The 19,997-nt window shown below is 39.0% G+C and overlaps 1 protein-coding gene across 1 annotated transcript in view; it reads right to left on the bottom strand.

Moving 5' to 3' along the window:
* The window catches only part of LOC107590690 (receptor tyrosine-protein kinase erbB-4-like), a 48,835-nt gene extending 30,695 nt beyond the window's left edge, over window positions 1-18,140 (bottom strand). Inside the window, exons 1-3 of the mRNA XM_016279590.1 lie at window positions 18,102-18,140; window positions 17,890-17,988; window positions 15,585-15,770 (exon numbers count right to left, since the gene is read on the bottom strand). Of these exons, the coding sequence (XP_016135076.1) occupies window positions 15,585-15,770; window positions 17,890-17,895 (192 nt within the window). The 5' untranslated portion in view covers window positions 17,896-17,988; window positions 18,102-18,140. The remainder of the gene's footprint in view (window positions 1-15,584; window positions 15,771-17,889; window positions 17,989-18,101) is intronic.
* Window positions 18,141-19,997: the final 1,857 nt, after the last annotated feature.

Raw genomic sequence — 19,997 nt, 5'->3', positions numbered from 1 at the left:
ATATATATATATATATATATATATATAATATAATATAATATAATAATAATAATAATAATAATATATATATATATATAATTTGTGTGAAAATAAATTATAAAAGGTTATATTGGTTACTTGGTTAAAAATAAAAATAGCGAGGTCTATAGTGATGTATCACTGACTATTATATATAAAACATAGCAGATGTAATAGTGGAATACTAGTAACAACTTGCACTTTAAATATAGCAAGACATCTTTAAGTAACTACTTAAAATAAAATTTCAGCTACAAGAACATTTTCTGTTTATGTCAATAATTTTTTGCCATCTTTAAACATCTCAAGCTTCCTTTATTCTGCTTTTAGTACAACAACTGACAACAAAGTCAGTTTCCTTGATGTGTTATGGAGGAGGAGGATAACAGGACTACATACTGTCTGAAAAGTTGTAGTGCGTGGGCAGCACAGGAGGTTCATCAGACAACATGGTATAATTTGGGATAAATACACAGGAGCAGTGTCCATCACACACTGCTGGAACCAGGGCTATTTCTAGCCAATTTGACGCCCTAGGCGAAATCCCTATTGCCCCAATTTTTTTTTTAAATTATATATATATATATATAATTCTTTTCAGACACCAGTTGCTTGTCACATTCAAATTGGTTGTCATAGTAACAACACTAATTTGTGGAGATTCAGTGCATTGAGTTCCACAAATCTGAAAGCATTATTTGTAAATTGACTGTTAAGACAAACATTTTGCACAATTTAGTATCTGTAATATCATTGTGTTGCCACTAGATGCCTGTATAGCCCTATGTAACAATCCCTAGTGGCTAAGACATTGCACATAATTTACACATAATTTACACATAAATCACACATAAATTAATTTTATTACATTTTGATTTGGATACTATATACTGTACTACTACATATTGTTTAGATATCAATGGCTACTTTTTTGTCTTTATCTGTTTTTTGTTCAATTTTTTTTGTTGTTGTTTCTTGAAACATTGATTTAAAGTGTCAATTATTGCATTATTATTGGGGTCAAACCTATAAAACCCCTTTGTTACCCCAAACTACATATAAAAGCTTTATCAGTGGCATAAAAGTAACCAATGCAGCTACTTAATAATTTGCTACTCGTTAACGCTCTGCACTCTATGACGCTGCTCCCATTAAGCGCTGTTGGAGGTGAATGAATTGACTCAGCATTTCGTCCCCTCCGTAAGGATGCATTTAACTCGACAAAGCGGTGTAATAAAGGATGTATTGATCTCGTGAATTAGCGAATTTTACTATACAAATATTTTTTCATTGGATGTTAAAGTTTATATGGGATTATTACATGACATGCTGATCCTTTGACAATGCATTGGCGCAAAAAATGCACACCTTTTGGACAAATCTGCCACAAATATTTGGACAAATGTGCCACAAATACTGCCTAAACAAAATACTGATATTGTGCACTTTATTTACTGTACCAATATTTTAAATTGGCCTTTGAACTTAGCTTTATTGCATGGCAAAAAAAAGTGTTACCTTGCCAAAGCACTGACAGAGCCCACTGATCTAATGGCGTTGTTGAGCGCTCCAAATGCAAACTTTGCATGCAACAATCCAGTGGGGGTTGACAGCACTCTGATCTAGTGGCATACAGCCATCGTCAGATTGACAGTACTCTAGCCCAATAATGTTGGGGGATCCAGTGGGGGCGGCAGTCATATTTCAGGGTGACCGTGCCACTCTTTATCACAACCCTGCTAAAAGTGCCAGTACGTGTGCTCATTGGCGCCCCTTCAGCTCGTGGCACCCTAGGCGACCGCCTAGCTCGCCTATGCCTAGAATAGGCCCTGGCTGGAACAAAGACAATGATGACTAACTGCGTCATGGAGCACGAAGAAAAAACATTGATGTGCTATATCTCAAGCTGTCCAAAAAGATTCGTAAACATAATTTGTTATTAATGAAAATTCAAGACTAAACTTGCTGCTGTTTGTGTCACACATGATGAATCAATTTTTCAAGCATCACCATAAAATCAATTCCTTATAACCTTCATTCTTTTGCCGTCTATACTGGTGCATGCATACATCTCACTTTTGGTTTTCAGTTTTAATAGTACTTTACTGACATGACTGTGTTTTACATTGTTGCATTATAGACACACACACACACACACACACACACACACACACACAAATATGTTATGCAACAGATTTTACACTCTCACAATCCTTTTTCCTTTAAACTACAACATGAAAAACAAATTAAATGTAAATTTAACGTATTATCATAAATTTAATGACAACACATCCAAAATATTAAATTCAGATTCTGATTTTAGACTGAAAAAAGACACGCCTTGCTCAAAATGTCAAAGAAAGATGTTCACATAAAACTAGCTGGCTAAAGCACAGTTGGCTAAAGCCCAATCAATCCTATGAGACTGAAATCAGATGACTGAATGGAAAAATATCTGCAAAAAAATATTAGTATTATTTCAGTACTGGATCAAGATTTCTTCCTTTGCCCACATCTTCAAAAGCAAACATTACCAAATCATTCATGAGCACAGAGTCCCATCAGCTGCAGGCGGCTTGAATTAGCCCAGTTCACTCTAATCTATGATAAGGACACCTCAGCTCTTTTCATAGTCAACCATCTTGAAATGAATGATCCAATCAGACTTTCAATCCCCCAAATCCAAACTCCATATATCTATTAGTGCAGCGGATACCTTACAGTAATTGGAGGGTTTCAGAGGCTTTCTGCATTTTCCAGAGTTATCAGCAGTTATTAGTGATTTTTTTGAGAGGTGATGGAAAAAGATGAATGCTGGCTTTTAACAGCACAAGCATTAAAAGGTGAATAAACAAATAAACAAACAAACAAACAGAAAGACATATATACAAACAATACATCCAAATTGAATTGAGGACAGACAAAGCAGAAAAGATGTTTGGGAGACCTGCTGCATCACTAGTGAGTTGCATTTGCTCAGCTAGAAAACAACATTCGCATTAGTGGAGGTCTTAAAGGTGACATATCATGGAAATCTGACTTTTCCAGATTTTAAATGCTATAATCAGGTCACCAGTGCATCTACCAACCAAGGAAACTTGAAAAAGATTAACCCAGTAACTTTGTTTTGGTAAGCCTTTTTCTGCAAGCGTCTGAAAAAACGAGCGTGTCAGATTTCGCTCCCTTGGTGACGTGGCAAATGGATCTCATTATAATATTACCACCTTTTAATCTGTAAATTTCCACCCATGGCGCCGGCATTTTCATTTAGCAAGAGACAACGGTGTACCAGTTCTAATGCCATGACGAAAGTTTGAGCAAAACATGCTAACTGTTCTGCCTTTGGCTGCACAGACGAGCACAGAACACTATTTAGAGTCCCAGCCTCAGAGGAGAAAAGAGAGCAGTGGATTTATTGATTTATTTAATGTATATTGCTGCTGCCACACAGATCAAAAATAAACATCCAATTTATTTCCCAGCAGTTTACCTTCACAGACATAACAGACTGTTTTTTTTTTGTAACTCGTGTTTTTAACGTAAACTTGTGTGTGAATGAGAACTTAGTTTAGTACTCACATGCTGTGACAGCCGCTTTCTGTCCGTGTGCTTCGGATGTGTGCAACTTTAAACTCATATGGTTTAAAACTTATGATTTCAGAGCGATAAACATGATAATCAGAACCAAAACAGATGTTTTTAGCAGGTCCGAGCTGTAATGGTGCAGCTCTAATCTAGAAAAGGGGGAGGGGAGCAGCAGCTCATGTGCATTTAAAGAGACAGGCACGAAAAACAGTGTGTTTCTGCTTCCACTCAAAATAGGCATTTTCAAAATAATATAATAAATTATCTGTGGGGTATTTTGAGCTGAAACTTCACAGACACATTCTGGGGACACCATATACTTATATTACATATTGTAAGAAGGGGCATAATATGTCTCCTTTAAAGGAATAGTTCACCCAAAAATGAAAATGTACTCTCCTTCAGGCCCTTTAAAGACATACGTGAGTTTGTTTCTTCATTGGAAGAGATTTGGAGAAATTTAGCATCACATAACTTGATGGACTGGAGTTGTATGGATTACTTGTGGAATATCATGTGGATTGTGGATCTCATTCTGACGGCACCCATTCACTGCAGAGGATCCATTGGTGAGCAAGTCATGTAATGATACATTTATCCAAATTTGTTTCGATGAAGAAATAAACTTATCTACATCTTGGATGGTCTGAAGGTGAGAACATTTTAAGCGAATTGTCATCTTTGGTGAAGCATTTAAGTTATAAAAGAGGAAACTTGAGAGAAAACACTTAGTGTTGCATACGAAAACTGAAAATCTTCAATGACAGGGCTGGACCAGATATAAGAATTGAACATGATTAGTTAGCTAAATGGATGCAATGATGATAACTTTCTCTTTTCCAATATAGTTAATTTTGGCTTCTTTTTTTCCTGGCAGAGAAATGCTAGATGAGAATTATTCAAATGACACCCATCATCTGATGGAGGGTATCACTTTTGATGCCAAGTTAGCTTCGAAATATGCAAATGGCTCTATCACAGCCACACACTTTATCCACAGAGAGACAGGAGATGTTAGAAACAATATTATAACACTCTTTTATTCATTATGCAGTGATAGAACAAATTAATAATTGTTATGATTTTTAAATAAGCCAAGGTATATACAAAACAATCTCATTTTAAATTGGTCTACATTTAAACCTCTGATTCCCATATTATTATATCACAAAGGTAAATGAAGAAGAATAAAACAAACAAAAACATATTCTTTTACTTAAAAAAGGATATAATCTCTCTCTCTCTCTCTTTCTCTCTATATATATACAGTATCTCACAGAAGTGAGTCCACCCCTCACATTTTTGTAAACATTTTATTATATCTTTTCATGTGACAACACTGAAGAAATGACACTTTGCCACAATGTAAAGTAGTGAGTGTACAGCTTGTATAACAGTGTAAATTTGCTGTCCCCTCAAAATAACTCAACACACAGCCATTAATGTCTAAACCACTGGCCACATGTGACATACTGAAGCAGAGCATGATCCATAGTTGTATTCCAACATGATAACGACCCCAAACACACCTCCAAGATGATCACTGCCTTGCTAAAGAAGCTGAGCGTAAAGGTGATGGATTGGCCAAGCATGTCTCCAGACCTAAACTCTATTGAGCATCTGTGGGGCATCCTCAAATGGAAGGTGGAGGAGCGCAAGGTCTCTAACATCGACCAGCTCCGTGATGTCGTCATGGAGGAGTGGAAGAGGACTCCAGTGGCAACCTGTGAAGCTCTGGTGAACTCCATGCCCAAGAGGGTTAAGGCAGTGCTGGAAAATAATGGTGGCCACACAAAATATTGACACTTTGGGCCCAATTTGGACATTTTCACTTAGGGGTGTACTCACTTTTGTGGCCATCGGTTTAGACATTAATGGCTGTGTGTTGAGTTATTTTGAGGGGACAGCAAATTTACACTGTAATACAAGCTGTACACTCACTACTTTACATTGTAGCAAAGTGTAATTTCTTCAGTGTTGTCACATGACAATATATAATAAAATATTTACAAAAATGTGAGGGGTGTACTCACTTCTGTGAGATACTGTATATATACTGATTCCTTTTCAGAATAATCTATAATTAAAAGCGTTATACAGAATAAAGTATTTTGAAAGAGCTACTTTGAGTATGTCTCTTTGAGAATTAAAGCATAGAATAAGAAATAAAGTAATTCCTGTGATGGCAAAGCTGAATTATCAGCAGCCATTACTATAGTCTTTAGTCTAATATACTGATTTGACTAATTCAGATGTTTCATTCTCAGACAAAAGATAAGTAAATAATCAAAGCTATAAAAGGTGACATTAAAGAAGAGAAGGAAATCGGTCTGAAAGTTGGTGAAAATCAGACACTGAAAATGCTGTTATACAACTCAAATATCTTGCTACACTGCAGGTGCCAACATCAGTCTCCTCTCTTACTGGCATCTAACTCTCTCTTCACCTCAGCTGTCATGTTCCTCAGGTCTAGGCGTGAGAAAGCAACAGGTCTGGAAATTCTCTCACAATAAAATAAGTCTCTAGTTTCTCCAAGAACACAGCAGGAGGAGGAGCCCATGCCCTTGCACTACACGTGGGTTCTGTATGATAGATAAACACGACCCCAAGATTTAAACAGAATGAGCAGGAATCACAGGTTACTTGTTGAAAACAGCAGGGTTTTCTAATGGATGATTGAGGGGATTAATATCCTAAGGATCACAGCAGGTGAGAAATCAAACACAGATTCGACCTTAAAGGGGAGCTATTATGCCCCTTTTTACAATATGTAATACAAGTCTCTGGTGTCCCCAGAATGTGTCTGTGAAGTTTCAGCTCAAAATATCCCACAGATCTTTTATTATAGCATGTCAAATTTGCCCCTCTTTGTGTGTGAGCAAAAACACGCCGTTTTCATATGTGTGCCTTTCAATGTAAATGAGCTGCTGCTTCCACCCCCTTTCCAGTAGAGGGCGGAAACTTTACAGCTCACACTTCAGATTGACTGTCAACAACAAAACCTGAGAATCTCACAAAGCCAAAATGTCAGAAATTATTTATGAAATATGCAGACAGAGATCGTTTTCGGGATAAAACTAATGACATAGCTCTGCTCTCTGTGAGTACAGTGCGAGACAGTGTAACTTAGCCACATTAACGGTACAGCATGCTAACAAGCACATCCGGAAATGCAATTTGGAAACATTCAGAAAATATGAGGTGATTCTTACTTGTTCTGGATATGATGTTTGAGCATGAACAGCTGGTATTGACCCATCTTTCAGAATCAGCTGTTGTGCAAATCCTGTGTTGAACTGACCCATGTTTATGAAGCAGTCCAGCATAAAATGATTTGCTCAAATATATAAGACTCTTTAGCACATTTCCTTCCATAAATTAAATTCATTCAGTGTTCTCTATGGCTCAGATGCCAAGAGTCTTTGGATAATCTCATTTGTACATCCAAAATCAACATTTGTAATGTTTATGTGGTGCAGACAATGAGTGCGTTTACATGCACCCTTTTAATGCAATTATAATGAGTTTTTGGCAGTACTGCAAATAATCTTTACCTCATGTAAATGCAATACTTCGATCTAAATAATGCGATTAAGCTCATAATCGCAGCAAGCATAAGTCATAAGTCGTCACGAACATGAATGACATGATGCGCACCTGCAGTAATACGCAGATTAGAAACGATGGTGGGAAATAAAGCATCGCATTTCTGGGGAGCCGAGGAAACAGAGTTCATGTTGTCGACGTTGCGCGACATTAACATAATGCAGTGCATGGATGGACGAAAACACAGAAATGGGGACAATTTTAGGTGCTTCACAACAAAATGTCCGAGCCCGGATACACAAGAACCGGTGAACAAATTTGCATTTATAATGAATAATGGAAATTGCATGTAAATGGGAGTGAAGAGCTTTGCTCTTGACATGTAAACATCATAATGCGATTAAGTCCTTACTCTGATTATTGGAAATAATCGCATTATTCGTGCGTATGTAAATGTAGTCATTGTGTAAATATAGGCACTATAGTGACAATATAAACATGGCGGACTATGTGCGGTTCAATCGGGCCAGGGTCAATGCGAATAGGGCAGATTGTCAACAGTAATGGGCGGGTTTACCCCTACTGTGATGTCACAGTAGGGGGAAATCTGAAACAGCGTAAATTCAGACACTGCTTCTGATTTATGGGGATTATATAAAAAAAAGATTGGGTGGATTTGTACCATTATAGGCTGGTTGTTTACACACTGTGGATACACATTAGGGGTGCAACGGTTCTCGGTAAAAAATCGAACCGTCGGAAAAAAAATAATACGTGGATAAACCAGTCACTCTTTGTTCAATGCGAGTGCTGTATGCTGGAATAACTCCCATTTATGCCGTCATCACGTGTTGATAGCGCAGGTGAGACCAGAACAGCACACGTTGCTATCCGTGTTTAGACTAAACTATGAAGGTAGAATGACGTCAAAAAGATTTGCATACGCAGGGTAAGAGTTGTGGAAGTGTACATAAGACTGTAAGCGTAAATTCCATTGGCATGCGCAAGAGAAGCTTTGTAAAGGTGAAAATTGTGTTTCAAGCGCAAGAAAAAATTATTTGCAGCATTTTACTGTTACTCGTAAGTGTAATTCATGTATTGTGAAACTGCAGCTTCATGCTAACGCAAAATAAATATGATCTGCATGCTTCTGACTTCCATTTTTCCGCGCGTTACACTTTTGGCACATTTTTTTCACCAAAAGACGGTCAAAAGCACTGCAAGCCTGTGAACAGTGATTTGCAAGTGAAAACAACAGTTTAAAGAACTGCAAAACAGATTGACTGCATAGAACCAATCTGTATGTGTAAAAAAAACAAACTGTTACAAATGTCTAAATTACTTGTTGTGCATGTGGGGCAAAAAGTTCCCAAAATAAACCGATATGTACAGCTCCGTCTTTCTTTTCTCTGCGTTTACAATTTTGGCACTGTTCTCTCACTGAGTTTTGCAAGCGTGAGGGGGAGGGCGGGGCCACCTTCTTCTTGTAGCCAATCAAATGAGCCTCTCGCTGACTCTCCATTTACTCTTATCTGATTGGTCCAATAAACACACCATACCCAAGACATTAATCTTCATTTAGTTCAGGATCGTTCTTGCTGTGGGAATGGTACTGTAGCGTTCTCAGACAAGGACGAGGCGTTTTGATGTACAAGGGGTGTTTATTTGGGCTGTTGTCGGCCACAACCCATGCCGTACACACCCCCACTTCCAAGAGAACCGCACTTGAACCAGCAAGGCACTCTTTCTCCCCCCTCCTTCTCTCTTTTCACATCCAACTCGAACATCCAATAACAGTTCGCAACACAAAAATGTACGGTGAGCGTAAAGTGAAAAGCAGATCACAATTCTGAAAACAAAATAACAAATTACAAACGCAAATGCAAGTCTAAAAAACAAAATAACAATTCAGAAAGCACAACAACAATTCAGAAAACATTATAACAAGTCAGAAAACACAATGACAAATCAGACAAACCGGAAAAGGTAGGTATAGTTTGAGACAGCGCCATTGGTTTGGGATTACTCACCGCTGACTGGATGAGACATCTGTCAATCAACGTATACAGGAAAGAACCAGTCGTGGTAGAAAGTTCAGAGATGGTATTAAAGTAGCTCAGTTTAAATGTATTGTATGAATTGCCCTTACTATGGAATAAAAAATACGGGGTGTCTATTTACATTTAGTTAAAAGTGGCCATAAAACATGAGCTCCAGTGGTGCAGATGGATAAGCACTTGCCCTTGGCTTGAAAATAAATGCCTTTACGATGTGATACGAGATTTGAAAAGGGAGAAAAAAAAGTTAGGCAAAAAGTGTGATCGAACCCTGGTCGATCGCGTCAAAATGCCAACGACTAGCACTTATCCATCTGCGCCACTGGAGCTGATGGGTTGCAGTAACTTTTAACTAAATCTAAATAGACACTCCGTATTTTTTGATTGACAGATGTCTCATCCCGTCAGAGGTGAGTAATCCCAAACCAATGGCGCTGTCTCAAACTATACCTACCTTTTCCGGTTTGTCTGATTTGTCATTGTGTTTTCTGACTTGTTATAATGTTTTCTGAATTGTTGTTGTGCTTTCTGAATTGTTATTTTGTTTTTTAGACTTGCATTTGCGTTTGTAATTTGTTATTTTGTTTTCAGAATTGTGATTTGCTTTGCACTTTACGGCCACCATAGGTTTGGCATCCCCCTCTTACTGAAGTCCTCCAAAGTCTCTAAACCTGACTGGGGGTCTCCTCTGCCTCCTTGGGGAGGAAGATTCCCTGAGGAGCGTGTGAGCTTGGCTTTCCGGTAATGATTCCTCTGAGCCCTGCGAACGATCATCCTGAGGGGTGTTGGACAGCAATGTCACTCTTTCTCCCCCCTCCTTCTCTCTCTTTCCCCTTACACATTTATTTTATTAGAATATGTTTTAATTTATACAGTCAAATATGCAATGTAGTTTTGCATTTGATTACTTTATTCAATTTCTGTACATAAAGACCTACCTAAAAAACCTGAAAAGCACTGTATATTTTATTTGTATCTTTGCTCTATTGCATTTATTTGTCATGTTGCTTGTAGTTAGATTATTTGTTCTTATTTTCTTAATTTTTATTTGACAATATAGTTTTTTCCTTAAACATAGCACACACCGAACCGTACCGAAACCGTGACTCTAAAACCGTGATACAAACTGAACCGTGAGTAAGTTGAACTGTTGCACCCCTAATACACATCAGTGTTCAAACACCATGTAAAAGTGAATTTTGCACAATAGGTCCCCTTTAAATAGCTACTCTGAGAGATGACATGCTAATGAACAATCTCAAAATGCTCTTGGATTGTGGCACTTGAATGAAGGGAAGTGGATTTCATTTATCCAACACAGAATCTATCTATCTATCTATCTATCTATCTATCTATCTATCTATCTATCTATCTATCTATCTATCTATCTATCTATCTATCTATCTATCTATCTATCTATCTATCTGTCTATCTGTCTGTCTGTCTGTCTGTCTGTCTGTCTATCTTACCGTTAAATTTAATTTATTCCTGTCTTCCTTTACTCTAGTCTTCAGTGTCACATTCAGAAATCATTCTAATATGCTGACTGGGTGCTCAAGCAACAATTATTATTATCAATGTTGAAAAGAGTTGTGCTGCATTAATTTGAAATAAATCTTTTGAAATGTTATACATTTCTTTACTGTCACTTTTGATGCAATTTACAGTTCCCCTTCAGGAACTCGAGCTGCGTCGAAGTCGCTTTGGGAACGCCCCTGCGTGACCTCGTTCTGAAGCACGTGTCAAATCAGCCCATTGGAATAGCGAGACGTCACAAGCTGGGTGACGTAAGCACCAGAAAGTATAAAAGCGCATCCAGCAGAGCGCAAACCAGCTTCTGCTCTTCAGTAGCGCTCTGTGTATGTGTCTGTCTATTTACTGTTGTCTGTCCGCACAAGCATATATAAAAAACAATCATAAAAATGTCTATGGCGAGCGAACGGCATTACAAACGCTGTGTTCCTCCCTGCCCACGACATCTGGCGGCGGAGGATACACACGATTTGTGTGTCGTTTGTTTGGGAGCGGAGCATGTACGGTCAGCTTTCGAGGGAGCTGATTGTCATCACTGCGAGTTACTCTCGCTGTGTATGCTCCGCTCTCGCCTGGCTGTGTTTGATGAGAGCGGCCAGGCTCGCGATCCCGCTGGCAGGGGTCCCGCTGTTGCCGAGGCACAGCGCAGAGTGTGTTTCGTCCTGTTTCGTTTGGCCAGCCTAGAAACAGGACGCTCGTCCTAAAAATAATTAGACAAGCGTTTTCTGAATCCAGATCACAGCCTTCACGACGGGGGCCTTCCGTTTTTCCCCGATCTCCATGCTGAGGTGTCAAGATCGTGGGAGAAACCGTACTCATCCCGTATTTACAGCACCACAGTCTCGAATGATTCAAAATAACATCATGGGGCTGAATGATAAGGGATATGGGGCGATGCCAGTGGTGAAGCAGACGCTTGCGAGCTATCTCTCCCCATTCTCAGCATCGTCCCTGAAGGCCCTGAAGCTTCCCACCAGGCCCGTTAGGTTTACATCAAGTCTGGTTGGGAAAACTTATACGGCGGCAGGTCAGCTATTTGTTTGTTTTGGTCCGCCAAAGAATGGATCTCCGGCAACCAAGCAGACCATGAGTAGCTGGGTGGTCGAGGCCATCTTACTAGCCTACGAGTCCTCTGGCCTCCCGTCACCTATGGGGGTCAGAGCGCACTCGACCAGGAGTATGGCGGCCTCCAAGGCTTTCAACTTGGGTGTGGCCTTGCAGGACATTTGTGCTGCGGCGGGCTAGTCCTCTCTGCACACTTTTGTCCGTTTTTACAACCTAGACCTGGCATGTACCCCAGGTTCCCAAGATCTCTCTTCGTGATGTGCTCGCAAGATACACACACAGTCAGGGACTTGGTAGTATGGCGCAGTGGGTATTCTCGTTCCCAAATGACTTCAACACAGCTCGAGTTCCTGAAGGGGAACGTCTCTAGGTTACATATGTAACCATGGTTCCCCGAGGGAATGAGATGCTGCGTCTCTTTCCCATACTCCCTGCATCCCTCCAGGCGCTACTTCATCGAAGCTGGTTTACGCTCTGCCGGATGCCCTTTGATACTTTCTGGTGCTTACGTCACCCCGCTCGTGACGTCTCACTACTCCATTGGACTGATTTGACACGTGCTTCAGAATGCGGTCACGCAGGGGCGTTCCCAAAGTGACTTCGACGCAGCGTCACCTTCCTTCGGGGAACCATGTTTACATACGTAACCTAGAGACGTTTTTCTCAGTCACTTTGGTACATTTCTCAGATCAGAATTGAAATTCTCAAAACTACCTGTTCAATCTTCACATCATTGTGTCACTTGTGCATATCAAAAAAGCAGTTTCTCATTTCTTTGAACAAGTTGCAAATGCTTTGGTACGTTCATGCAAATGATTATGTACACTTCTCTGCTGTTTCCTACATTATCAATTGCTTATGTCATGTTGATTGAAATGTATTATAATGGGTCTCTGTTGAATAGTCTCACCCCCCACAACATTTATGCATTAGTTCATAGCATAAGTCTTTACATGCAAAATGGTTGAACAAGTTGTCATAATATGTCAAGCATATTTCTATACATTTCCATTAGACTTTTTTTCTAAATCTGTCCTGCATTGGTAAATTGCTCCCAGGTGAATCTTGATTTTCTCTAACGAAGGTGCATCTCATGAACCATCAACTGGCAAGCATATATATAGCTGGAGCACAATACAATGTTTCAATGTCTGACAGTGGAAGAACAAGGAATTGGACGGGGTCAACAGCCAGAGAGAAGAAGAGGAGTGAGGCTGCGTGGTGGAGGAGGCAGAAGAGGCCAAGGACATATGCGTGTTCCTGATGAGATAAGAGCCACACTTGTATCATGTAATCATGGGCTAACAATGGCCGAGGCTGGTCGAAGGGTGCAGCCAAATGTTGGGAGAGCAACTGTGTCCTCAATAATTCAGACTTTTTTTCGACAGAACAGGTATGTAATCTAACAATAGGCACTGTACTGTAATACTGTATACTTTCTGTAATGCTTCATACAATATTACAATATTCACCTTGCATTTTACAATATACAGTAAGTATACTTTAAACAGTGATATTTTATCTTACTCAATTTTGTGTTTTGCATTACTATATTTTTTTCCACATAGGACTGCAAGACAACTTCACGGGGTGGCAGAGGGCCCCTTTTCACACCTGAACAGGAGGAGGCTATTTGCACCATGGTTGTAGAAAACAATGCCATAAGACTAAGGGAGATAAAGAGTGCCATTATAGAGGACAACAATATCTTTGAAAACATCCAAACAGTCAGCATCTCAACCATTGGGGTGCTGAAAAGACACCAAATGAATATGAAGCAGCTGTACACTGTTCCATTTGAAAGAAATGGTGAAAGAGTGAAGGAGCTGCGCTACCAGTATGTACAGGTAAAACATGTATGAGCATGCAGCAACTGTACCTCACAGTAAACAGTACAACATCGTATAGTGATATACAGTACAGTAAGTGTGACCTTTACACATTTGTTATGGCTGTAGAAAAGAAGATGCAATATGTGCTGTATACATTTGATGTAACTGTATCTTGGCCGAAATGAAAATCCATGTAACTCATAAAACTCATTTTGTGTCTTCTGGATATAGCGTATAATGGAACTGGAAGCAAGTGAACCACCGCACAGCTTCATCTACATGGATGAGGCTGGCTTCAACCTAACAAAATGCAGAAGGCGTGATCGAAATATCATCGGCCACAGAGCTACAGTTGATGTGCCAGGCCAACGGGGCGGGAACATAACCATGGGTGCTGCTATCTCTGAGAATGGTGTGCTAACGCATATTCCCATTATTGGGCCATACAATACAGAGTGTCTTGTCACCTTTTTAGACACTCTTTACAGGGATCTCATCCCTGAACAAGAGAGGGGTCAGATTGGAGATGACCTGCCAAAGTACGTGATAGTTTGGGACAATGTCAGTTTCCGTCGCTCCAACATCATCAGGCAATGGTTTGCAGCCCACAACAGGATGCTGATGGAGTTCCTCTCACCCTACTCTCCATTTCTTAACCCCATTGAGGAATTTTTCTCAGCATGGAGATGGAAGGTATGTGATCGCCAGCCACATACACAGATGACCCTTCTGGCTGCCATGGATGCAGCGTGTGATGACATCACAGCAGATGCCTGCAGAGACTGGATAAGACACTCTAAAAGATTCTTTCCATGCTGCATCGCAAGAGAAGATATTCATTGTGATGTGGATGAGAATTTGTGGCCCAACAGACCAGATCGTCAGGAGGTGTAGGAAGACTGCACTGTAATTCCTATAGCACTGCATGTACAGTTTTCCTTAAGGAGATTGTCCTATGTTCACATTTCTACTTTTGTTTTTTTTTGTTTGTGCTATGCAGTGCTGTCTTTTCCTTTCCGTGTCGCAATGACATGGTCTGTCAACAAATTACAGTAAAAGCATAAATGTGAATCTTGTCCAGTCTCTTGCAATCAAACTCCCACATACACTAAGGTGTAACCTACAATTTACAATAATTGTCATCAAAACTGTAGCCATAGTTTACATCAGAACATCCCTCCAGAGAACACAGTTATACTGACAACATGACTAAGCAATTTGACTGTCTTATCCGTACACAAGGACTTGTCATTCTGATGGCACTGACATGTTCATTGACACAGATATTTATTTTTGAGAGATGAACTAAGGATTTTGAGCAAGAGACTGGCCTTTTGCAGGTAATCCATGGTGTTTTGTTATTTGTACGAGTTGTTTTGAGAAATGCACTTACTGTTTTGCAAATGTCAAGGATGATTCGAGAAATGTACCAAAGCGACTGAGAAAAACTGTAAGTACCACAGCTCAACTGGTAGAATAAAATAACAATGAATGAATATTTCATGCTATGCTGAATAGGAAATGGAAAGCTTATTGGGAAACTCTTTTTTTCTGAACTCCTTCATACACCAGTCCATTACATAATGTTTCAATCACAGAGCTGAAGAAAGAAGACTTTCTCTTTAAACACGGTTGGGGGCAGTTGCACTCATTTGACGCATGAGACACTGGAGCTTCTTCCTTCGAAGTACTTTGAAGAGCGTCCTTCTATTTGATGCGGTACCCAACTGAGCCAAAGCAACTGAGTATTTAGTGATTCAGCAGCCTGCAGATGTGTGCGTTCAGCATTAAAACTTGCAAGGAATCAAATATAGTGAATTTACTATGAACTCTCAAATATCAAAACAACAAACATTGGAGAGATTAAACAGAGATTAATTATTTGAGACAATGTATTTGCTCAACTACAAAGGCAAAAAAAAAAACACTCGTTCATGGGAACTCTTACCTTTGCAATCTGCACGCACCAGTTGAGCAGCAGCTGGGAGCCGATGTTCTCCTGGTGTTCATGTACGTAGTCCAGCAGGCAGCCGTGGGGCATGAGCTGAGTTACCAGCTGAATAGTGGGACTCAAGCAGACCCCCAAAAGATGGACCAGATGAGGATGCTCCATGCTGGCCATGATCAGTGCTTCCTAGAAGACAAAAACAGAAACACTGAAAATGTGCTGTTTTCATCAACACCCTCGATATGCAGTATGTAAACTCTAGGTCCAATTAGTATTACGAAGTAGGGTAGGAGCCAAACTAGCGTTTATCGCCAACTACCTAACAATACAATACATATTGGGAAAGAAAGGACAGTAAAAGCATTTATGATGTTACAAAACATTTCCACTTAAAATAAATGCTGTTCTTTCAAACTTTTTATTAATCAAAGAATCCTAAAAAAAGATGCATGAAGGTTTCCACAAAAATATTAAGCAGCACAACTGTTTTCATCACTGATAATAGTAAGAAATATTTATTGAGCAGCAAATTAGCATATCAGAATGATCACTGAAAGATCATGTGACACTGAAGACTTTTGATTAAATAAATGCATAAGAGCATAAGATACTTTTTTCAAAACCTTACCGACCCCAAACTTTTACGATAGTGTACATTTATACAATAATGCAGTTACAGAAAGTAATTGCAAAACAAACATGGTTTAAAAACGTGTCATTCACCTGACCCATTGCATTCAATACAAACTTTAAGATAGGGGTGTCAAACTCAGTTTCTGGTGGGCCACAACCCTGCAGGGTTTAGCTTAAACCCTAATTAAACACACCTGACCCAGCTAATCAAGTCATTCAGGTTTATTTGAAAACTATATGGTTTGTGTGTTGGAGCAGGGTTGGAATTAATGATGCATTCGATTTAACTCGGAAGTTGGATGTCGGAGCTGAGAATGCCATTACACCCAAGTGGACTGTGTTCCAGTACAGCAGTGGCTTTCCAACTATTGGAACAACTAGAGCGACCCAATTATTATTATAATTTTTTTTTCTTTTTAAATTGACGCAACTCATATATATAAACTTTGCAGCATGTTCACCACCGTTGGTCCTCTTAGCATCATGACAAACAAAACTTTTATTCAAATTCTGATTGGATTATATATAGCCAATAATATATATATAATCCCTTAATAATCACTGAAAAGCTGTCACTCATTTCAGTTTATCGCAATCTCAGAAAATTCAGTTAATAATAATCAATTAATCTCTCTACATTGTACAATAAATATCTTATTTACATCATGTCTATACTTTGTTTGTTACAATGAGAGGATGAGCTTGCAGAACTCAGGACTGAACAGAACACCTGTGTTTTGAGCAGTGAGTGGATTCTGATTAACAGAAACACTCTGATTGGCCATTGCGTTCAAGAAATCAACAGATATGTCTGTGATAGGCTACAATGTTCAAAGCTGCAAAAACACGTTGTAAACCTTTGATGCTCTCCAGAGCGCAAACAGAGAGATATGCACTGGAGTCTGCTGTGAGGTGGTTTTACATTAATTTTGTTGTTTGTTATTAAAGTTATGTTTGCTGGTTCACGCTTCCTTCTTCCCAGAGTCTTGAGCTTTGTTGCATACATATATACATTTTACTTAAATCATCCTGACGACCCATTTTTTGTGTCGCGACCCATGGTTGAAAACCACTGCAGTAGAGAAGTCAGAAAACATGTAACAGAGTTCACTCATGTTAGCATTAGCAGTGTTAGCAAAAACAGAGCATTACACTGCATTTTGTAACTGCAGACACTCCCACACACCATAGCAACATATTCACAGATAGAGGTTGGGCAGTAATGACTCAATAATGACATGTGAATATAACAGAAATGCATAGTATTGAAGTATTTATAGCTTTCACTTTTTCTCACGTAGGGAGCAGCCATTTTGAATTCTCAACTTGGGGTTGAGTGAGATAGACCGAGTTCCCAAGAGTGAGCGTTCCATTTGGAAAACCCAACATGGAGCTCTGAATTTGTCTGAGTTTGACACCCCTGCTTTAAGATAGCATCTCAAAGTCATATAGCCTTAAAAGCAATAGCTTAACTTGGTTAGTCTAATGTTAAATGTATTTAACAATGCATGTAATTGCCAGAAAATATTGCGTTGCTTAGAGTTATTTGATTTGCACTTTGGGTGAAATGGACATTCTCAGTAAATCCATTCAGTTGTCTGTTCTTGCATTCTTATTTTGCAAATGATGGTAAAAAGTAAAGTAAAGTAAGGTTTAATTGTAAATTACTCACATCCATAATCTCCACATTGGCTTTAGGTCCTGTGCTTTCATTGAGTATCTTTATAGCCACTGGAATCTTCACCGTTTCCCCTTCTGGAACCCAGACTCCCTTATAAAGAAGATGACAGATGAAGTCGATTACATGCTAAATTGTAAAAAATATATTGTTGAGAAAACACAAAACTCATATAAACACAAAAATCATAAAAGTGAATGTAGTACCTTGTAAACAGTGCCAAAGGCTCCTGTTCCCAAGATCTTTACCCTCTTGAGCTCCGTTTCCTTCAGTATACGTAACTGTGCCTGGTTGGGCGCTGTGCCGCTTGGCGTTAAAGGCTCCACCAGCTGCTCAAAAGACACAAGCAACATCAAAATCACTCAGCATAATCACAAATTCACACATAACTACAATGTCTACTTCAGTTTGATCCACCAGTCACAGGTTAGCTCTATAATAGACTCATGTTCTGTCTGATAATATTATTGTCATCATGTATGAATGTATTCATTTGATTATAGTCTGGGTTTTGCCTATTTTAAGTTTTCAGTTTGCATTGCTCAGTCTTTGTTCTCCCCTTCTTTACTTCTCAAATTAAGCCTGTGCTTATACAGAGATTCTTTCAGTGACATTATTTAACTTGACTCACCATTTTTACTCTGATCTTTAGGCTTATCAAGAGGTTAATGAAATTGCTTCTAATCTCAGAACCGAGTTCCAATTTCATATCCCTTCAACAGAGATTTTAGGACCCCAAACTCAAAACTACAAGGCATTTTGACATCATGTTCAACCCATTTCTCAATTTTAAAGACCATACAGTTTACAATTTACAAGAACAATACAGGAAAATACAACAAATACTATTGTTTACAATACTGCATTATATGTAAGACTCCCTCTCTCTTTCTTTGCATGTGTGTGAGGCAATTCGTTCGCCTTTACACTAGTGTTTACAGTAGGTCAAATACAGGTACGCTGCACATCCATTGTGATGAATTGAAAAATAGCACAGGTCGCTTGACGTAAAGTGAAACTCTGAAGAACTCAGTTAGAGTGTTCGGCCTCCAACTCACACACTGCTGAGCAAAATCTAAGAATTTATAAGGCAATGGCTAATGTTAGACATCATTTAGTCGCATATGCGAGTGATTTATTCACATTGTAGAGGGTTGACTTGCCACTAAAACCTTTGCCAAATTACAATACCTTTAAAACCATACACAATTTAGTTGATAAGAGTTTTCACAATTACAAAGCACAATTCATATCACCTTACAGTGGTTGCCCATCTCATCATGTATTCAAATACTGTACTTTTCTTAACCTTCAAGGCTTTTCATAGTGTTTGCATTATCTATGTGAGCTACTGCATCCACATATTCCTGCACTAATGTCCGGACCTCTAAGTTCAGATTGATACTTTTTTCCTAGATTTCAACCCTTTTGGGTGACAGATCTTTAAGTGTTTAGGCAATTCACTTCCATTGACACTTTCCAATATCTTTCCATTTCCACCTTTAAACCTCAACCAAACACTTTCACAACATTAACCCTTCCATTCCTAAGTTCTCATTCTTCTTTTTCTGTTAGTTTTCCTTTATTTATTTATTTTGATTGCAAATACACTTTGACCTCTAGAAAATCACCATTTAATTAAAACGCCCAATGGTTGCCATGGACAGACCTAATTTCCAAATAGTTTAATTAATATTAATCCTGATATTGAGTTTTCTTGCCGAAAAAAAGAAAGAAAAACACAGCAAATACACCTTCAAAACTGGATTTATCTGCAAGAAATAGATACTGAAACAGCAGATCAATTTAGTGCTTTACACTCCTTAACACCTAACAGAACTGCAGATTCCATAATATTGAGTTAAACTTTATATCAAATGCACATACTCACACACATACTGGCTGCAGGACATTTTGAAGAACTTTCATAAGTTTTCATTTAAGGATCTGAAAATGATCTCCATTATTCCTTTTGAGGGTTCCCACCATTGAAGTGAGAGGGGCACTTTCAAATGAAAAATTGAGAGTGGTTATAGACCCATCCATGCACCACCACACCAATTTCACTGGCCAGGCTTTCTGTCTGCATTTTTTATTTTCTC

The sequence above is a fragment of the Sinocyclocheilus grahami genome, unplaced genomic scaffold, assembly GCF_001515645.1.
Source record: "Sinocyclocheilus grahami isolate Dianchi unplaced genomic scaffold, SAMN03320097.WGS_v1.1 scaffold132.1, whole genome shotgun sequence".
Taxonomy (NCBI): domain Eukaryota; kingdom Metazoa; phylum Chordata; class Actinopteri; order Cypriniformes; family Cyprinidae; genus Sinocyclocheilus; species Sinocyclocheilus grahami.
Note: the sequence above shows the minus strand (reverse complement) of the source record. Positions and strands in the feature narration are given on the sequence as shown.